The sequence below is a fragment of the Papio anubis genome, chromosome 12, assembly GCF_008728515.1.
Source record: "Papio anubis isolate 15944 chromosome 12, Panubis1.0, whole genome shotgun sequence".
Lineage (NCBI taxonomy): Eukaryota > Metazoa > Chordata > Mammalia > Primates > Cercopithecidae > Papio > Papio anubis.
In genome coordinates, this window is record NC_044987.1 from 89,572,712 (window position 1) to 89,589,588 (window position 16,877).

Sequence of the window (16,877 nt, forward strand, 5' to 3'; positions counted from 1 at the left end):
TATTAAACAAAGCAATCCTAGTCTCCAAGGAGATCATAGTTTATTGGAGGAAACAAGAGCCTATAAATGGTTACACACAGAGGGTAGTGATTGTGGTTCTCCCTCACCTCCCATCCTAAACTTTGACAAGTGAAACTCCCCTGGATGTTGAAGGTTGAGGAATTTGCCAGGGTTCAGGGTGGTGTTGGAGGAGGCAGGGAGGAGGCAAGGACATTTCAGGCAGGAAGAACATTACATGCAAAGATCTAAATATATGAATCAGCAACATATTTATGGAATTACAAGTAAAGTACAAAGTTCTTGCTAAAACATCAAAAAATAAAGATTTGTGATTAGGGGGCCAGAATGTGGGAGGGAAAGAGAGATACAGTTCACACTTTAGACAGGAGCCAGATCATGAAATGCTTTCTCTTTGTTTCTTCCTTCACAGCTTTTGATATGCTCTTGGAGCAATTTATCAACCACATTTTTAACGCATCTCCTGAACAGGGTCAAAGCAATACTTGGAAAGGACTCTGAATTTCCTGATTTAAAGATACAAAAGAAAAATCTGGAGTCACATTTAATTTGAGAAGGTAAAGGAGTGGGTGTGCTACTGTATCAAATTTAATTTGTACAAAATCATCTCTGGTAACATTATTTTTTCTAATCTACTGCGTTTAGACTACTTTAGTAAAGCTTGATCTCCCTGTCTATCTAAACACTGATTCACTTACAGCAAGCTTCAGGCTAGCATTGGTCATATTAATACCCAACAAATCCACAAGGTGTTAGTTGCACATGATTTTGTATAAAAGGTGAACTGAGATTTCATTCAGTCTACAGCTCTTCCCAGGCAAGGCGGCCAACCACAGGTGAGTCTTGGCATCTACAGTTTTCAAGTGGTGACAGCTACTTTTGAAATTACAGATTTGTCAGGACATGGAGGACAAAACTAGAGCTTTTCACTAGTGTTGTGTAGGAAATTTATGCTTATCAACCTGGCTTGTAAAATATGGTTAACATAATGTAATCACTGTTAGCAAGTAACTGACTTTATAGACCAGTTCTGAAATGGTCTCTTCTGAAATAGTCTTATTTTAAACAAATGTGGGCAACAGCAAATATTTATGAGATTCTAAAAATGAAGACATAATTTTGTAGTATAGAATTTTCTTGGCCAGGAATGGTGGCTCATGCCTATAATCCCAGCACTTTGGGAGACCAAGGTCAGAGGATTGCTTGAGCCTGGAAGGTCGAAGCTGCAGTGATTCATAATTATACCACTGCACTCCAGCCTGGGCAACAGAGCAAGACCCTGTCTCAAGAAAAGAAAAGAATTTTATTTTTCTTTTCAGACAAAAATAGTCTTTAAAATAATAATGGAAGAACAAATATGATGATCACAATTACCTGCTTCAGAGTAATCACTTTATGACAGTTAGCAATAAGATTCTAATCTTTAAATATTCCTCTGCTTAAATCATTATATTGGAGTTTTGATCTGTAATATATTCCTACCCTGACTCAAAAATTGAAGGACAAGGAAAAATTTGTTCCAAGAAACAAAGACATAAGTAAAAATGCATAAGGAAGGGAAAAATACTCGTTGAAGCAAAATGTGATTGAGGAGGATGAGCAGACCAATTATTTTTGGTTTGGTCAGCTTACATAATGATTATCATTCTTTGGTTTCTCAGTTTCTAGTGGGCTTCGTTGTTTGCTTCCCAGACGAGGATGAAGACAGTCCAGTTTTGCTTCCTTTTCTGTTGCTGGAAAGCAATCTGCTGCAACAGCTGTGAGCTGACCAACATCACCATTGCAATAGAGAAAGAGGAATGTCGTTTCTGCATAAGCATCAACACCACTTGGTGTGCTGGCTACTGCTACACCAGGGTAGGTACCGTGCTTTGCTGGAAGTGAGGTCGTTGAAGGTCTGTATGAAACAGGTTTCATTAGCTTCCACTTCATCAATATTTTATGTATTCTAAGTAACAGTCATGAGTCCTTTAGCCAAGACTGTGTTGTGATTGGGGTTAATGACCATGATATCAGTTAGCTATTTGGGCTTGGATTTGATTTGGGCAAATTTAGGAAAGCCTCAGATTTAATCTGATCAATTTGGTAATAGTCCAACTTGGCATTTACAGGAAAAACAGTAGTTCTATGTTATGTTTTTACATATAGAGAGATAAACATGGAAACATACATATATTTAATCATAAAGGACCTACAATATTCTCATAAAGGCAATTTCTTTAACTGATGCTACATCTTTGACACAAAAATAGTACCAAAATATGTCTCCAAGTCACATAAAAACACAGACAGCCACTTATAAAAATTGTCTTCCTGGCCGTCCTAAATACAAATGCCAACAAACGGACTGTGAACACAATCAATTCTTGCAGACTGTTAAAACAAAAATGAATCAGCAAACCCACTCCCTTCGTTATAGCATTGAGAAAACCAAGACATAGAGGCATCAGCTGCTAGTCTGAGTTTGCACAGTTTCCTTGCATTAATGCAAGTAAAGAAATAGTTTCCATGGTGCTTTCTTTTTTCCCTGCAGTACCCCTAATTATTTATGCAGAATTTCATTCTATAAACTAAAATTGAAAATGGCAACTTTTTAAATGAATGATACTTTATTTGATGGTAAATGAGTTTGATCAAACTCTATTTATTATATAATTTATTGCACCTTCTTGGGATATACATTTGGTAGGATGATATTAAACAGCAGCCCCAATTTCTTTACATAGTATAAATAATTCTTTCCACTGGAAAGAGCTACTACAAATAATTTCTACTTGGATTAAAAATTCTTATATGCAAACTGCATATCCTTTGAAACTAAGAAGCCTGCAAAGTATACAGCTTTTAAGGGAGAAAAAATGTCCACAACAAATTGGAATATTGAAAATCTTATGTGAGCCTTAGCAAACATGTTAAATTAAGCACGAACATTTAAAATTATATATTTTTGACCTTTTATAAATACATCAGGACAGCATGTTTTAAAATATTTTTTTCTGAGACACTGGATGTCTTTGTTTATGGTTTGTCATTAACATAGCTTTCAATTAAACATGAAAAGTCAACTTAAAATTCTGTCGCGTTTTTCATCATTTTTCTATGTTAAAATTCAAAGTTCCTTTACAGTTTGAAAAATAATTAATATTTTGATATCACCATAGGAAGTAAGAAAAGGAATTACTTATATTTTCTGTAAGATTTCGAGAACAATTTGGAAATATAGATAGCATATAGGTCATTTATGAGGTCATGTTTTAATGGGTAAATGTTAGAGCAAGCAGTATTCAATTTCTGTCTCATTTTGACTAAGCTAAATAGGAACTTCCACAATACTGTAACCTCTCTTCTTAAACACCTCAGGATCTGGTGTATAAGGACCCAGCCAGGCCCAACATCCAGAAAACATGTACCTTCAAGGAAGTGGTATATGAGACAGTGAGAGTGCCCGGCTGTGCTCACCACGCAGACTCCTTGTATACATACCCAGTGGCCACCCAGTGTCACTGTGGCAAGTGTGACAGCGACAGCACTGACTGTACCGTGCGAGGCCTGGGGCCCAGCTACTGCTCCTTCAGTGAAATGAAAGAATAAAGAACAGTGGACATTTCTGGCCACATATCCTTGTCCTGAGGGACCAAGATATTCAAAAAGTCTATGTGTGTGCAATGTGCCCAGGGTATAAACCACTGGACTGGGGAATTGTCAGACTCTACTGATCCCTGGTCTAGTGGCAGAGGGAACCCTGGGAATTTAGAGTGCTAGGGGCCAGGACTCCATCACCATTCACCTCTATATTCCTAGGTCTGATTTCATAAGGTTTAGTCAGTCTTACCTCACAGACTTGTGCATAGTATCTTTTTTAAAAATCTTAGAAATGTTCTCAGGCCATGTCTTTCTCTTAGGAGGAAATGTAAGCCTAGAAGGAGGAAGCGGTAATGGGAGTGGGTGAAAGAACTAACTGCTGCAGTCTTCTGGTAGACTGGGCCCTCTAGAGCAAGGTCAGCATCTTCAGCATCGTAGCCTCAATGCCTAGCACTCTGCCTGGAACTTAGTGAGAAACACAAAATGGCTTCTTTAGATCAGAAAGGTCAAGGATAGGAAAATGCTGGAAGAGAATGTTTGAGGTAAGCTGATGAGGCTGCCCCCAGCCACACCAGTCCCATGAAAATAGTGGCATCAGTTCCACCTCGCCTCTCCTCCAGCACATGGAGTATTGAGACATGATGTATCTCTCTGAATTGTTCGGTACAGATGGGGAGTAACAGAGCTCAGGATTTCCAAGCTCTTACTACCAAGCCTGTTAGTTAAGGGCAAAGGAAATAAATTTTAATCTGGGGCTGTGGAAATTAGCCTGCCTCTATTCATTACTTAAACAAATTGATCACATGCGACTAGGCTCCTGCAAAACTCCTTTTTGAGATAAAGGAAGAAAACCACACTATCTCACCCTGCCCTCCCTAGGATCCACTTCTTTGGAATGACAAAGAATTTGAAAGTAGGTTTGAAAGCAGTTTCGGCAATTTAATAAATATATTTAACTTGTCTACAAATATATTTGTATAAACAAATAGCTCCTTTAGAAAGAATTAGCCTTGGGGGATGGGGAAAACTGCTGTTTTCTAGAATCCTGTCTACATTAATCTTCTATTTTATCTGTCCATGTTCTCCCAAATCTGTGCTTTCTTTCAACAGGTTATATATTAAAACTATTTCATGAGTTGATTTCTTTTAAACATGTTAACTGTCTTAGTTATGCACTTGGTTTCACACTCATAGTGTTTAATTTATTTAAATCTTATTTTTTTAATAAAGATGCTAGCCACCAGGGTCACAGGTTTGGATTGTTTCATGTACAAACAGATGACTTAGATATCGTGTATTTTATAATATTACTGGAATGAAATATTAAAATATAATTCCCAGTGTTTCTACAAATATTACCTTTCCTTATCTTTGGAGATATTAAAAATAATTTTGTTGGATTTCTGAAGTGTTTTGTCACTTAAATTTCCTGTCATTTTTTGAAGAATTTTTCTGATGTCATGGGGGAGAAGAAAAGCATAGAGAGAATCACAGAGTGGGTGGGGACACTAGAGTTTCTCTAGTTTACTTCTTGAATTTCTGAGATAGGAAAATTAAAGCCCAGTGATACTAAGTGACCCACCCAAGATCATCACTGTCTTAGTCCTTTTGGGCTGCTATGACAGAGTACCTTAGACTGGGTAATTAACAACAGAAATTTATTGTTCACAGTCTCTAGGCTGGGAAGTCCAAGATCAAGGTGCCAGCAGATTTGTGGGCTGGTGAGGGAGGGCCTGCTCCCTACTTCAACACTGGTGCATCCTCATGTGTTGGAAACAGCAGAAAACTTCCTCAAGCCTCTTTTATAAGAGCACTAATCTCATATATAAGAGCTCCATTTTCATGATCTAATCACCTCCTAATGCCCCATTTCTTAATACCACCACAATAAGGATCAGGGTTCCACATGAATCTTGGAGGAACATAAACCTTCAGACCACAGCAATCACAAAGACTGTTCGTGGCAGAGCCAGGATTAGAATCCTAGCCTCCTTGCTCTTAACCCAGCTCTCCTTTGACTACTCCACCATAAGAAGAAGTCATTTTGGTAAGGATTGAAGCAAAACCACAGATATTATTATAATAATCATCTCTGTCCATTCTAATCTGGTATTGGGCGTGGCTTATAGCAATGCACTGAAATTAGGGCTATATTAACAATGCTGAATAAGATGCTTTAAATTATAGCCTTTTCCTTCTTCCTGTAGTTTTGCAGACCAAAATAATAAACAGTCACATTAGAGAGAGTAGAGGGCAATGGCTTCAGATTTATGTTGTCTCAATCATCTTAAACAGATGTGTCATTTCGAACAAGTTACTTAAATTCTCTGGACTTCAGTTTCCTCAACTGTAAAATGGGGATAATAATATTTCCTGCTTTAGAGGTTTGTATTCATGATTAATGAAATAATAGATATAAGGGGCTTAGAACAGTACTTGGCACATAGTAATTCCTCAATAAATATTAGTTGATGGTTATCCCTTAAGAGAGACAATGCAGTGAAATGGTCAAGTCAGATTTAAGTTAAGGACAACCCAGCTCATACTCTTTCTGGTCTGAGCAAACTAGTTAACCTCTTTGGGTCTCACTTTTCTCACTTTTAAAATAGAGTAAAAATGGTAACTATCTCACCTAGTTGCTGTGCAGATTTAAAAAAATAATGCAGGTAAAGCACTTAGAAGGCCAACAGAGCTATAATCCTGCTGGAGAGAGGTCCCTTTACCACTTAGTTCAAAAGGCCAAGGTCAAAATGCTAGTAAAAAAGCAGAAATTTCTTCTTATGGCACTCCCATGCCAAATAGGAGTACACTCCTTTCTAAAGCAGCAAGAACGAAAACCTGTGAACCCTCCAGGTCAAGGCCAAGAAAAGGTCCATCTCCATGGGCTGCCATTTTAGTTGAAGTCCGATAATCCCTTCTCAGAACTAAGGTGGACATCTCCTGGATCTGGGCCGTCCTCACATGACTTTAAGAATTGTATGTCTAGGCTGGGTATGGTGGCTTATGCCTATATTCCCAGCACTTTGGGAGGCCGAGGCGGGCAGATCACCAGGTCAGGAGTTCAAGACCAGCCTGACCAACATGGTGAAACTCAGTCTCTACTAAAAATACAAAAATTAGCTGGACGTGGTGGCACATGTCTGTAATCCCAGCTACTCAGGAAGTTGAGGCAGGAGAATCACTTGAACCCGGGAGGCAGAGGTTGCAGTGAGCCGAAATCATGCCATTGTACTCCAGCCTGGAAGACAGAGTGAGACTCTATCTCAAAAAAAAAAAAAAAAAAAAAAATTGTATGTCTAAACCACAACTTTGACCATGCCAATTAATTAATGAGATTTCCAATTGTTTTCAGGAAAAAAAAAAAAATCTTAATTCTTAGCTGAAACATGAGGACTATCATGGTCTCACCTCTGATTATTTAACTTCTTACCTCTTCCTCTCCCCACAAGGGTTGCTGAAACTAGAGATTAGTTTTGAGAATTGAAGGACTGGGGGCCTTCCATTGCTGAAATGCTTTAACCAAAATACCACGCCATTCATCCCATGAGAGATTTGGTAGACTGTAATTGAAAACTGGTCAGTAAGTCAGTAGCACTTGAATCATAAAAATGTGAGGCTAGTACATAAGAATAATAAACACTGAGTTCATGGTAGTGAGGAAGGTGAAAGAGAAATGGAACTGTGGAAAAGTACCCAGAGAACCTCAAATTGTATTTATGCTTTATTTCTTACAAATATGGTATAATGTTAATATATATAAAACTGGGAGAATGCTGTACAGGTGTTTACTATATTCCTATAGGCATGTTCAGTGTTTACTAATTGACAACCAATAAGGCATCTTTTTATGCATTGTACATTTAATCTAGACTTTATGCCTAATATACAAAAAGTGAAATGGGCCCTGAGCCTAGTCTAACGTCACACAGCTAGTGTGCGAAGCCTCAATCATTAGTATGCATTTAGTGACAGAGGTAGAGAATTCAAATCTGCTTACCAAGATATGTGCCTATGTCTTCCTGGCTATAAAGCTGGACAACATTTTCCCACTTTCTTTGCAATCAAGTGTATCTATGTTCCAGCTAATGGAATGTGAGCAGAAGTACTGCACATATTTTCACACATGGTCCATAAAATCCTTTCATAAGTGATCATCTATTCTCTTCCTCTATTTGCTGGATGCCAATACTAAAGGTGACTGTGAAAGCTTTGTGTTGATGAAAACAGAACCATTGTCAACCTGGATCCCTGAATGTCTGCACGGAGCAGTGTGCCCAACATCAACAACCCCTTACAGCAGGCTGTAGGGATACTATGCATCAACACGGTAAACTCCTAAGTCACTGACATCTGTGAGTTTATTCGTTTTAAAAAATGCATTATTTTAACTTAAATATATTGATCCTGGAAGTGGAGTGTTGCATTAATGAAAACCTTAGCACATATGGCATTGGCTTGGTGGTTGTACAATAGGGGAAAAGAAAGTAGTCACCATAGCGGCAACCAAAATGAGTGATTGAGAGGCACGTCTCAGTCATCAAGGTTTATTGTGCCAGTTTGAGGATGCGTCCAGGAAAAACTCAAGTAACAGACACATCTGTGGCTGTTTTTTCCAAAGGGGTCCTCAGAGATTTAATATTTATACATTTTCCTTTACAAAGGTAGAGGGGTCGGTGTGGCAATGCGGCAGATGATTACATACTTGTGAGATTTTAGTTAGTACTCAATAAATCTACATTTTATGTAAGATAAGGTGAACAAAGAAAATAGGAATGGAGGAAGCAGACATCTCTGGGTAGAGTGAAGGAATGATACTCTCATCTTCTCTTCTCTTCGTTCTGTACCTGGGAAAATAAACTAGTAGATATTATTAGTGTGGAGTCTTTTGAAAAATCTGGTGTCTAGTTAGCCCTTAGGGAAAAAAGCCTAAGAGCTGGGAGGGAATATCACGAAGTCTTTTGGACCTCCCATCCCATCATGCCATGAACTTAGCTTCCAAGTTTTCTGTGGGGTCCCCTTGGCCAAGAGAAGGGTCTGTTCCATCAGTTTGGGGTTTAGAATTTTATTATTTCTCAAGAGTACAACTTTCAGCTGGACACGGGGGCTCATGCCTATAATTCCAGCGCTTTGGGAGGCCAAGGTGGGCAGATCACCTGAGGCTAGGAGTTTGAGACAAGCCTGGCCAACATGGTGAAACCCCCATCTCTGCTAAAACTACAAAAAATTAGCCAGGCATGGTGGTGCATGCCTGTAATCCAGCTACTAGGGAGGCTGAGGCATAAGAATCACTTGAAACCAGGACACAGAGGTTGCAGTGAGCTAAGATCACACATCTGCACTTCAGCCTGAGGGACAAAGTGAGACTCTCTTAAAAAAAAAAAAAAAAGTACAACTTTCACCTGGGAAAACATGAACGCTGGCCACATGCCTATTCAGTCCTTAGCTTTATGGCAGGGTCAGCGAATTATGCCCTGAAGGCCAAATCTGGCCCATCACCTTTTTTTAAAAAACAAAGCTTATTGGAACACAGCCACACTAATTTTTCACATATTGTCTATGATTGCTTTTGTACTACAAAAGCAGAATTCAAAGACCATATGGCCCACAACGTAAATAAAATATAATTTGAAACTTTACAGAAAAATTTGCCAGCATCTGCTCTAAGGGAAAGACTTACAAAGGACCGGAATGTTAAGGGGGTTGGCTTTTCCTCTCTAGATATTAAAAAGATAGCTTTTTTACAAAAAGGGAATGGAGAAAGTCTAGAAATTTTTGCCTTAATTTTATGTAAATATCTATTGCTTCCTCATTCCAAATAGTAAGTGATAAGATGGATTTGAAAAACAAATAAATAGTAAGAGATAAGATGGATTTGAAAAACAAAGGTTCATTAAAACTCGGTTCTGAGGTAAAGACAGATTTAGGGTATGGTCTTCCCATCTAGATCTTCTATCTCAGGTAGTATCATGGTAGAACTACTAAGTTGTAAGGAAGCAAAAAAAAAAAAAAAAAATCAAGATTGATAATTATGAATAAGGAAAAAAGACTTTTATCATGTTTATAGGCACTAGGAACTAAATGGAAATATTTGAAGGAGTTGATTGTCAAAGAAACTAGGAGACCAGACTAAAAATGCCTTTCTTTGAACAATCTTTGGGCTCCTAAACTTGATGAGGAGAAAACAGACTATCAAACCTGTACAACACCAAGGAGGATGACTCTCCAACATCCACTTTGAATGTGGTCATGGAAGTAATGGATAAGGAAGAACCTTCCAGATGATAGAGCCAGGAGCCATGGAGAACAATGGACAAGGGAAGAATGTTCCCCCTAGGGAGAAGAATCAGCATCTAATCCAGGAACTTCCTCCACTGGCCTGGCAAAAGGATTTCATAAAGTTTGCCCAGTAGGGTTTCATCATTGCTTAATCCAGTGAGCTGTGTCTCCCATTCTTTCTTCTTATGAATAGAAGTATTATTGTGAACAGAGTTATTGTGCAAAGTGTCCCTACTTCATCCCTGAATACTGGGTGGAGAGGGACAAGGACAGTAACAAGTCTTTTTTGTCCACAGGTTGAGTTGCCAGCTCATGGGAAGCTACATTTGGACATTATAAAGAAAACTGTGTATCATCCAGGTATTAAGGGCCTGGAATTGGACTAAAGAAGGGGAGGAGGTGGTTCCAGACGAGAGAGAAAGATGAACCTGGTATTTGTTCTCAGAAGGTTGGACTGTGACAGAGATTGTTATGTGTTCACAGAAACCTTCTCTATTTTTCCTGGGGACATAGTTTGCAGCCCCACTTGTAGAAAGGTATATTTAATTTATGTCACCAAGTTCTACAAATAACCAAGGTTATCAGAAATGATGTATGCTCCTTCTAGGTCTGGCTCATAAATGCTCCAACAGGTAAATCCTACTCTCTTCTACTCTCAGGTGACTGAGTACTAATGAGTAAAGCAACCTTGGAAGCCATGCACAGAGAGCAGCAGAGGCTCCAACAGCCTAAATCTCAGAATGCCCGGAGGACTCACACATGCCTAAACACCTGTTCCCTCTGAAAGAACTTTATATGAACAAGAAACAAATTTCTCTTGTGTTAAGTCACTGAGACTTGGGGGTTTATTTGTTATAGCGGGTAATATTACCTTAACGATTATAGGGATCCACAGTACTTAAGGAGCCTAAATATAATGTTTCAGATCAACTCATGTGAACCAAGTATAAAATTAGTTATCTAATAATGTACACATATATACCCCAGATCACAAGTTTCTGTTCAAATAAGCAAAACAGCTTTGTTATTTAGTACTTTTAAGTTTTAACCTGGAGGGGTGTGTGTGTGTGTGTGTGTGTGTGTGTCTATATGTGTGTGTCTGTGTGTTGGGGGGGGACGGGGGGATGGGTGAGAGGGAGAGAGAGAAAGAGAGAGATAGAATTTCCCTAAATAAAACTTCCTCCTTCTTTCTGTCTGAAAGTGGCTCAGGGGATCAATAACTATTATTTCATATGAAATACTCCACACAAAAATGCAAGCTAGTGCCTCCTACTGGTCCTGCTGGCAAAGTACATATCCTTGAGACAGTGTATCACAGAGCTATTAAGTGGGGAATCCAGGATCGGTGAGTTCTCTTGACTTTAGAGCCTGTGCACCATCTACCATGCTCCAACATTCTTTACAAGCATTATCATGAGGGTATTTCAGCAGTCCATGTAGAATACTTGGTAATGTTGGACTGGCACTTAAAATTTCACCCTCAGTTTACTAATAAGGTTTTAAAGAAGCCAGACACTCATATCACACCAGGATAAAATGCTACCTTTCCAAATGAGATTACTTCAAAGCCTTAATGCATCTGGGGAAACAGAAGGTAACCCTGAGGGACATATAATATTGGTTAGACCAAATGCCAGAGATTAGGAGCAGGGAGAGAGTAGTGAAAAGTACAGGGGAGACAGGAAACAATTAAAGTTATTAAACAATAATTCTTCAAGGAATCCCTTACATGGAGTATATTTATTTTCATCTTAAACATAATTTTCCAAAATCTAAAGCAAAAGGCCTTTTTACTCCATTAGCATTTCTTTCTCAATTTCCAATAAAAATGATCAGTTGAAAAGATCAGCCAGTAACATCTACAATAATAAAACAATCTCAGCCACCTTTAAGCAATGTACACAATAATCATATTAAAAGTGTATATATAGAAGGTGGTCTGCTTGTCCATGTGAAGACGCAGGTATTCAGACAATCAATCCAGATTAAATTATTAAAGTAATAAATAACAATTGAGAACCAACTGAAATAATAGTAGATACTAAATAGTAGTAGCATTTAGAAAGTCAACTGCCCTTAAAATAAGCAGAAAACCAAAAGCCCATCACACAGCAGCTGAGATCTGAGTGAATTTTGAAGGTATAATTGTGTGGGGTATGCAATGAAATCAGTGCCACCAAGTCAAGTTTATGGCAATCCTCTAATCCGAGGCTTTCAGTGGCAAAGGAAAGCAAGATTCTTTACATGAAAAGGAAGGTTCTATTGTAATGATGTCCATGGAACTGGAACTAAAACTAAAATAGCTAAAGGACCAAAACAGTCATTCTTGCTTTAAGGGTTCCCAAGTGTCCTTTCTAACATTTCTCTTTCTCCCTGCCCAGTAGTTCCAATCTCCACGGTATGGATGTGGCTGCTCATTACAAGTGTCTTTCAACATCAGCACCCAGAATCAATCAGAACTTCTCTTTGAGTCTCTTAGCCTAAATTCCACCCCCCGCCCCGCCCACTCCAAAAAAAGGATTTGAATGATTCTTATGTTATCATCTGTCTTTGGGTAGAGTCTTTTACACAAGACCACGATGAAGGCCACTAGGTACCTGTGATGGTTAATATTGAGTGTCAACTTGATTGGATTAAAGGATGCAAGGTATTGTTCCTGGTGTGTCTGTGAGGGTGTTGCCAAAGGAGATTAGCATTTGAGTAAGTGGACTGGGAAAGGCAGACCCACCCTCAATTTGGGTGGGCATAATCTAATTGGCTGCCAGCGTGGCTAAAATAAAGCAGGCAGAAGAAGGTGGAAGGGGCTGATTGCTGAATCTTCTGGCCTTCATCTTTCTCCCACGCTGGATGTTTCCTGCCCTTGAATATCAGACTCCAAGTTCTTCAGCGTTTGGACTCTTGGTCTTACACTACTGAGTCTAAATGACTCTTGGACTTAACACCAGTGAGTCCACAGACTGAAGGCTGTACTGTCAGCTTCTCTACTTTTGAGGTTTTGGGACTCGGACTGGCTCCCTTGCTCCCCAGTTTGCAGATGGCCTATTGTGGGACCTTACCTTGTGATCGTGTGAGTCAATACTCCTTAATAAACTCTGCTTCATATACACATCTATCCTATTAGTTCTGTTCCCCTATAGAATACCCCAACTAATATACCCCTGACTAATACCCCAACAGTACACTTCTGGGTACCCTAATGATAGGCTGTCTTTGAAAGCAGGATACAACCATTGTCTCTTCAGCAACTTCCCAGGAGCAAAGAACAGCCCAACACTATTATTTTTTAGCAAAGGAGAGATGGAAAGGCAGTTTAATCTAGAAAAAGGGGTTGACTATGACAGGCAGATTGATTTCCATATCTAAAACAAATATTTTTCTTAAGTCAGAACTAAGAATTTAATGACCTTGAAAAGCTCTAAGTAGTTTTTCTGCATTTGAAGAAAGAAAAGTGAGTCATCCTTTTGAAGATAGGCATATTGATCTGAATTCAGTCAATTTTGTGGGCATTGGCCCCAACATATACCTATTATATGCCACTGTCATCAGTATGCTGAACAAACAGGACTCACAGAGTGCAATCCTAAAAGCAACTTTATTTTGCTCTCCCATTGTCCCTTTGAATTTGCTAAAAGGAAGCTGTCCTTCTCCTGCCACTGGATGGAAATCTACCAGGCTACATGGCCTGATGTATTGATGGTCACTTTGGGTAACAAAGTTTTCATTATCACTTCACAAGCACAATAGTAACTACAAACCTTCAGTCTCTACTACATAAACACAACAGTAACCAAAAACTGCCAGTCCCTACTAATAACAAAAGTTTCAATCAAACCTGAGTCAATATTAAATATTTCCCATCCTTGGAGGAGTGGAGGTGTAATTCTTAAACTCTCTCTCTCTCCCCATCTGGGATTTATATTCCCTGTTCCTAGGTCACTGCCCCTTCTGGATTAGAATACAGAGTGGGAAAAGAGGAAGAGTCAAAGGAAATGGATGCATCCTCTTAAGACATGATAGCTGTTTGACAGTGACTCTTTTCTAAGCATGTGTCTATGCTCTTTCAGAGTCACCTCTGCTGGGTCCCTCCAACCATAATTGCATTGCCGTGGGGTGTGCATCTCTGGAGGCAGGCCTTCTTTATTCAACACTATATACCTCAAATCTCTGTCAAGAACCATATTGAGCAGGAGTCTTTATTAAATAGACATTCCTAAGGTGGGATTCCCACTCAGGCCCCAGAATTTTTGCCACATTGGCCCAATATTGGCGGATGGAGGGGGTGGAAGGAGAGCAGTTGCTTTCTAGTTCCATTCCTCTACTTTGAAGCCACAGGAAGATTTAGATAACGTCTTCACTTTTAGCTTGCTCATGCATGAGTCAGATATTAGTCACTGTATCTAACAATTCTAGGGACTGTTTATGAAGCTCTCTGAATGATCCCACTTAATCCTCCCTCCCTTGAATTCGAAATAAGGAGCACATACCTCTCCACCTTGCCTCCTTAGCAACAGAGTGTAGGGTGGGAAGTTTATACAACCTCCTCCAAAGCATTCCTCTTCATAAAAGATTCTCATTTTCAAACACCCACATTTTTTTTTAATCCCTTACTGAGAATGAGGCTCTCTGAGAATTTTTTGGCCATCTACTTTGAAATTCCTAAAGGAATTTCATTCCTAAAGGATGGTCTGACTCACTTTGATATCTGAAATTTACTACATCTTGATGTCTTGAAACTTTCATTTCTAACATCCTATTATACTGCCTAATACATTATAAGAAATCAATTGATCAAAAATGAAAAGAAACATTATGCTCATGATTTTCATTTTTGCCCTATCTTTATTCCACTGTTAGAAACTTCCTTTATCTGTACACTGACCTGCAGATCATTCTTGAATTATCTATTCTTGATAGTCTCAAAAGAAATGTATTGGGAGAGTGCTAGGACAAGACACATGCAGGAAACTCAAATGGAAATGATCTCTAGATAGACACAGTGCTGCTGCGAGATGACTGCTTCTCCACTCAAATGCTATTTCACCATCTCCTGAATTACATTTTCCCCCACCAATTCACTTAATATGCACCTTCACAATGCTGTCTTGGAATTTAATTTTCCTCTAGGCAAAATGTTACATTCTCATCTATCCTTGAGCATGTTTTCTTCTCTTTTCTTATTTTCATAAATAAATGTTGGGACAAAGACAAATGTGCAGAAGCTGCAAGAAGGCACATGGGCCAGTGAGTGAAAAAGGGAGAGAGAGAGACAAAGACATTTGGGGAATTGTCTGACTCAACTCAGGCTTTCATAACAAAATACCATAGAATGGGTGGTTTAAGCAACAGAAATTTATTTTATCACTGCTCTGGAGGCTAGAAGTCCCAAATCAGGGTGCTGGCCAATTTGCTTCCTGGTAAAAGATCTTTTCCTAACTTGCCACCTTCCCTCTGTATCTTCACATGGCAAGGAGATACAGAGACAGAGAAAGAGAGCAAGCTCTCTCTTGTCTCTTCTTATCAGGACACTAATACTGTCAGATCAAAGCCCCATCCTTATGAGCTCATTTAACCTTACTTACCTCCATAAAGGCCCTACCTCCAAATACAGTCACATTAAGGGTTGTGACTTCAAAACAGGAATTTTGAGAAGCACAAGCATTCAGTTCACAACAGGAATGATTATATCACCAGCTAGTTTAGCATTATGTTGCTCAATGTTGTGATAAGACTAGCAGCCTCTATAGCAGGAATGGCTAAATGCGAAGGCTCCATCGTGCTGCATTTTTTCTAGTGAATCACAAGCAATATCAGGGTTCTTTAACTTTAAGATTATGTAACCTGTGGTGATAGGCAGGATAATGACCCACAAAGATATGTATGCTCTGAACACTGGAATCTGTGACTATATTACCCTATATGGCAAAAGGGACTTGGCAGATGTGAGGACCTTGAGATGGAGAGATTATCCGGAATTATCCAAGTGGCTCCAATATTTTACAAGTGTCCTTAAAAGTGGAAGAGAGAGGCAGAAGAGTTGCATCACAGAGAAATGTGACTAAGAAAGAAGGTGAGAGATGCAATGTTAAGAAGAAATTGACCCGCCATTGCTGGCTTTGAAGATGGAGGAAAAAAGCCCACAAATCAAAGAATATGGGTAGCTTCTAGAAGTTGGAAAAGGAAATTGGTTCTCCTCTAAAGCAACTGGAAAGAAACACAACCTGATTGGTACCTCCATTTTAGCCCAGTGAGGCCTTTATTGAACTTCTAATCTATAGAATAGCAAGATGATAAATTTGAGTTTCTTATAAGCTACCAAGTTTTTAATAATTTTTGATAGCAACAATAGAAAACTGATACACATGTCAAAATTTCTCACCCTCCTCCTCCTCAAAAAGTGGGTCTAATTCTTCCAGTCAATATCCATGACCCAAATCTCTGCTTTACGTGGGATGTACCTCCAGCTACATACCAGCACCACTAACTAAACTCATGATACACAGAACCCAAATCAGAGCAGTTTATGAGCTGTCTACACAATTCAGTCATCACTTACAAAAAAAAACAGACTGGGGAAAATGCAAACTTATTTGTTTTAAAAGCTAAGGATGCTTTCAGGAGATAATTTAATGTTTGTTACTGATGCTAAGTCCTCTAGACTATAAGCACTTCTTGAGGATAGGGACTACTTCTTGTTTGCAATTCTATCTTCAGAACCTAGGAGTTCAATGCTTGACACACAGTAGATGCTCAAAAAACACTACTTGAATTTTTTTTTTTTTTTTTTTTGAGGCAGAGTCTCGCTCTGTCACCCAGGCTGGAGTGCAGTGGCATGATCTCAGCTCTACCTCCTGAGGCACGCCATTCTCCTGCCTCAGCCTCCCGAGTAGCTGGGACTACAGGCACCCGCCACCACGCCTGGCTAATTTTTTTATTTGTAGTAGAGACGGGGTTTCACCATGTTAGCCAGGATGGTCTCGATCTCTTGACCTCGTAATCTGCCC

At 39.1% G+C, this 16,877-nt stretch overlaps 1 protein-coding gene across 1 annotated transcript; it reads left to right on the forward strand.

Moving 5' to 3' along the window:
- The first annotated feature begins 747 nt into the window (after positions 1-747).
- On the forward strand, positions 748-5,000 carry FSHB (follicle stimulating hormone subunit beta). Its single transcript, XM_009186392.3, has 3 exons — positions 748-854; positions 1,680-1,875; positions 3,379-5,000. The coding sequence occupies exons 2-3, from the start codon at positions 1,717-1,719 to the stop codon at positions 3,607-3,609; spliced, it is 390 nt and encodes a 129-aa protein (XP_009184656.1). The 5' UTR covers positions 748-854; positions 1,680-1,716; the 3' UTR covers positions 3,610-5,000.
- The last annotated feature ends 11,877 nt before the right edge of the window (positions 5,001-16,877 follow it).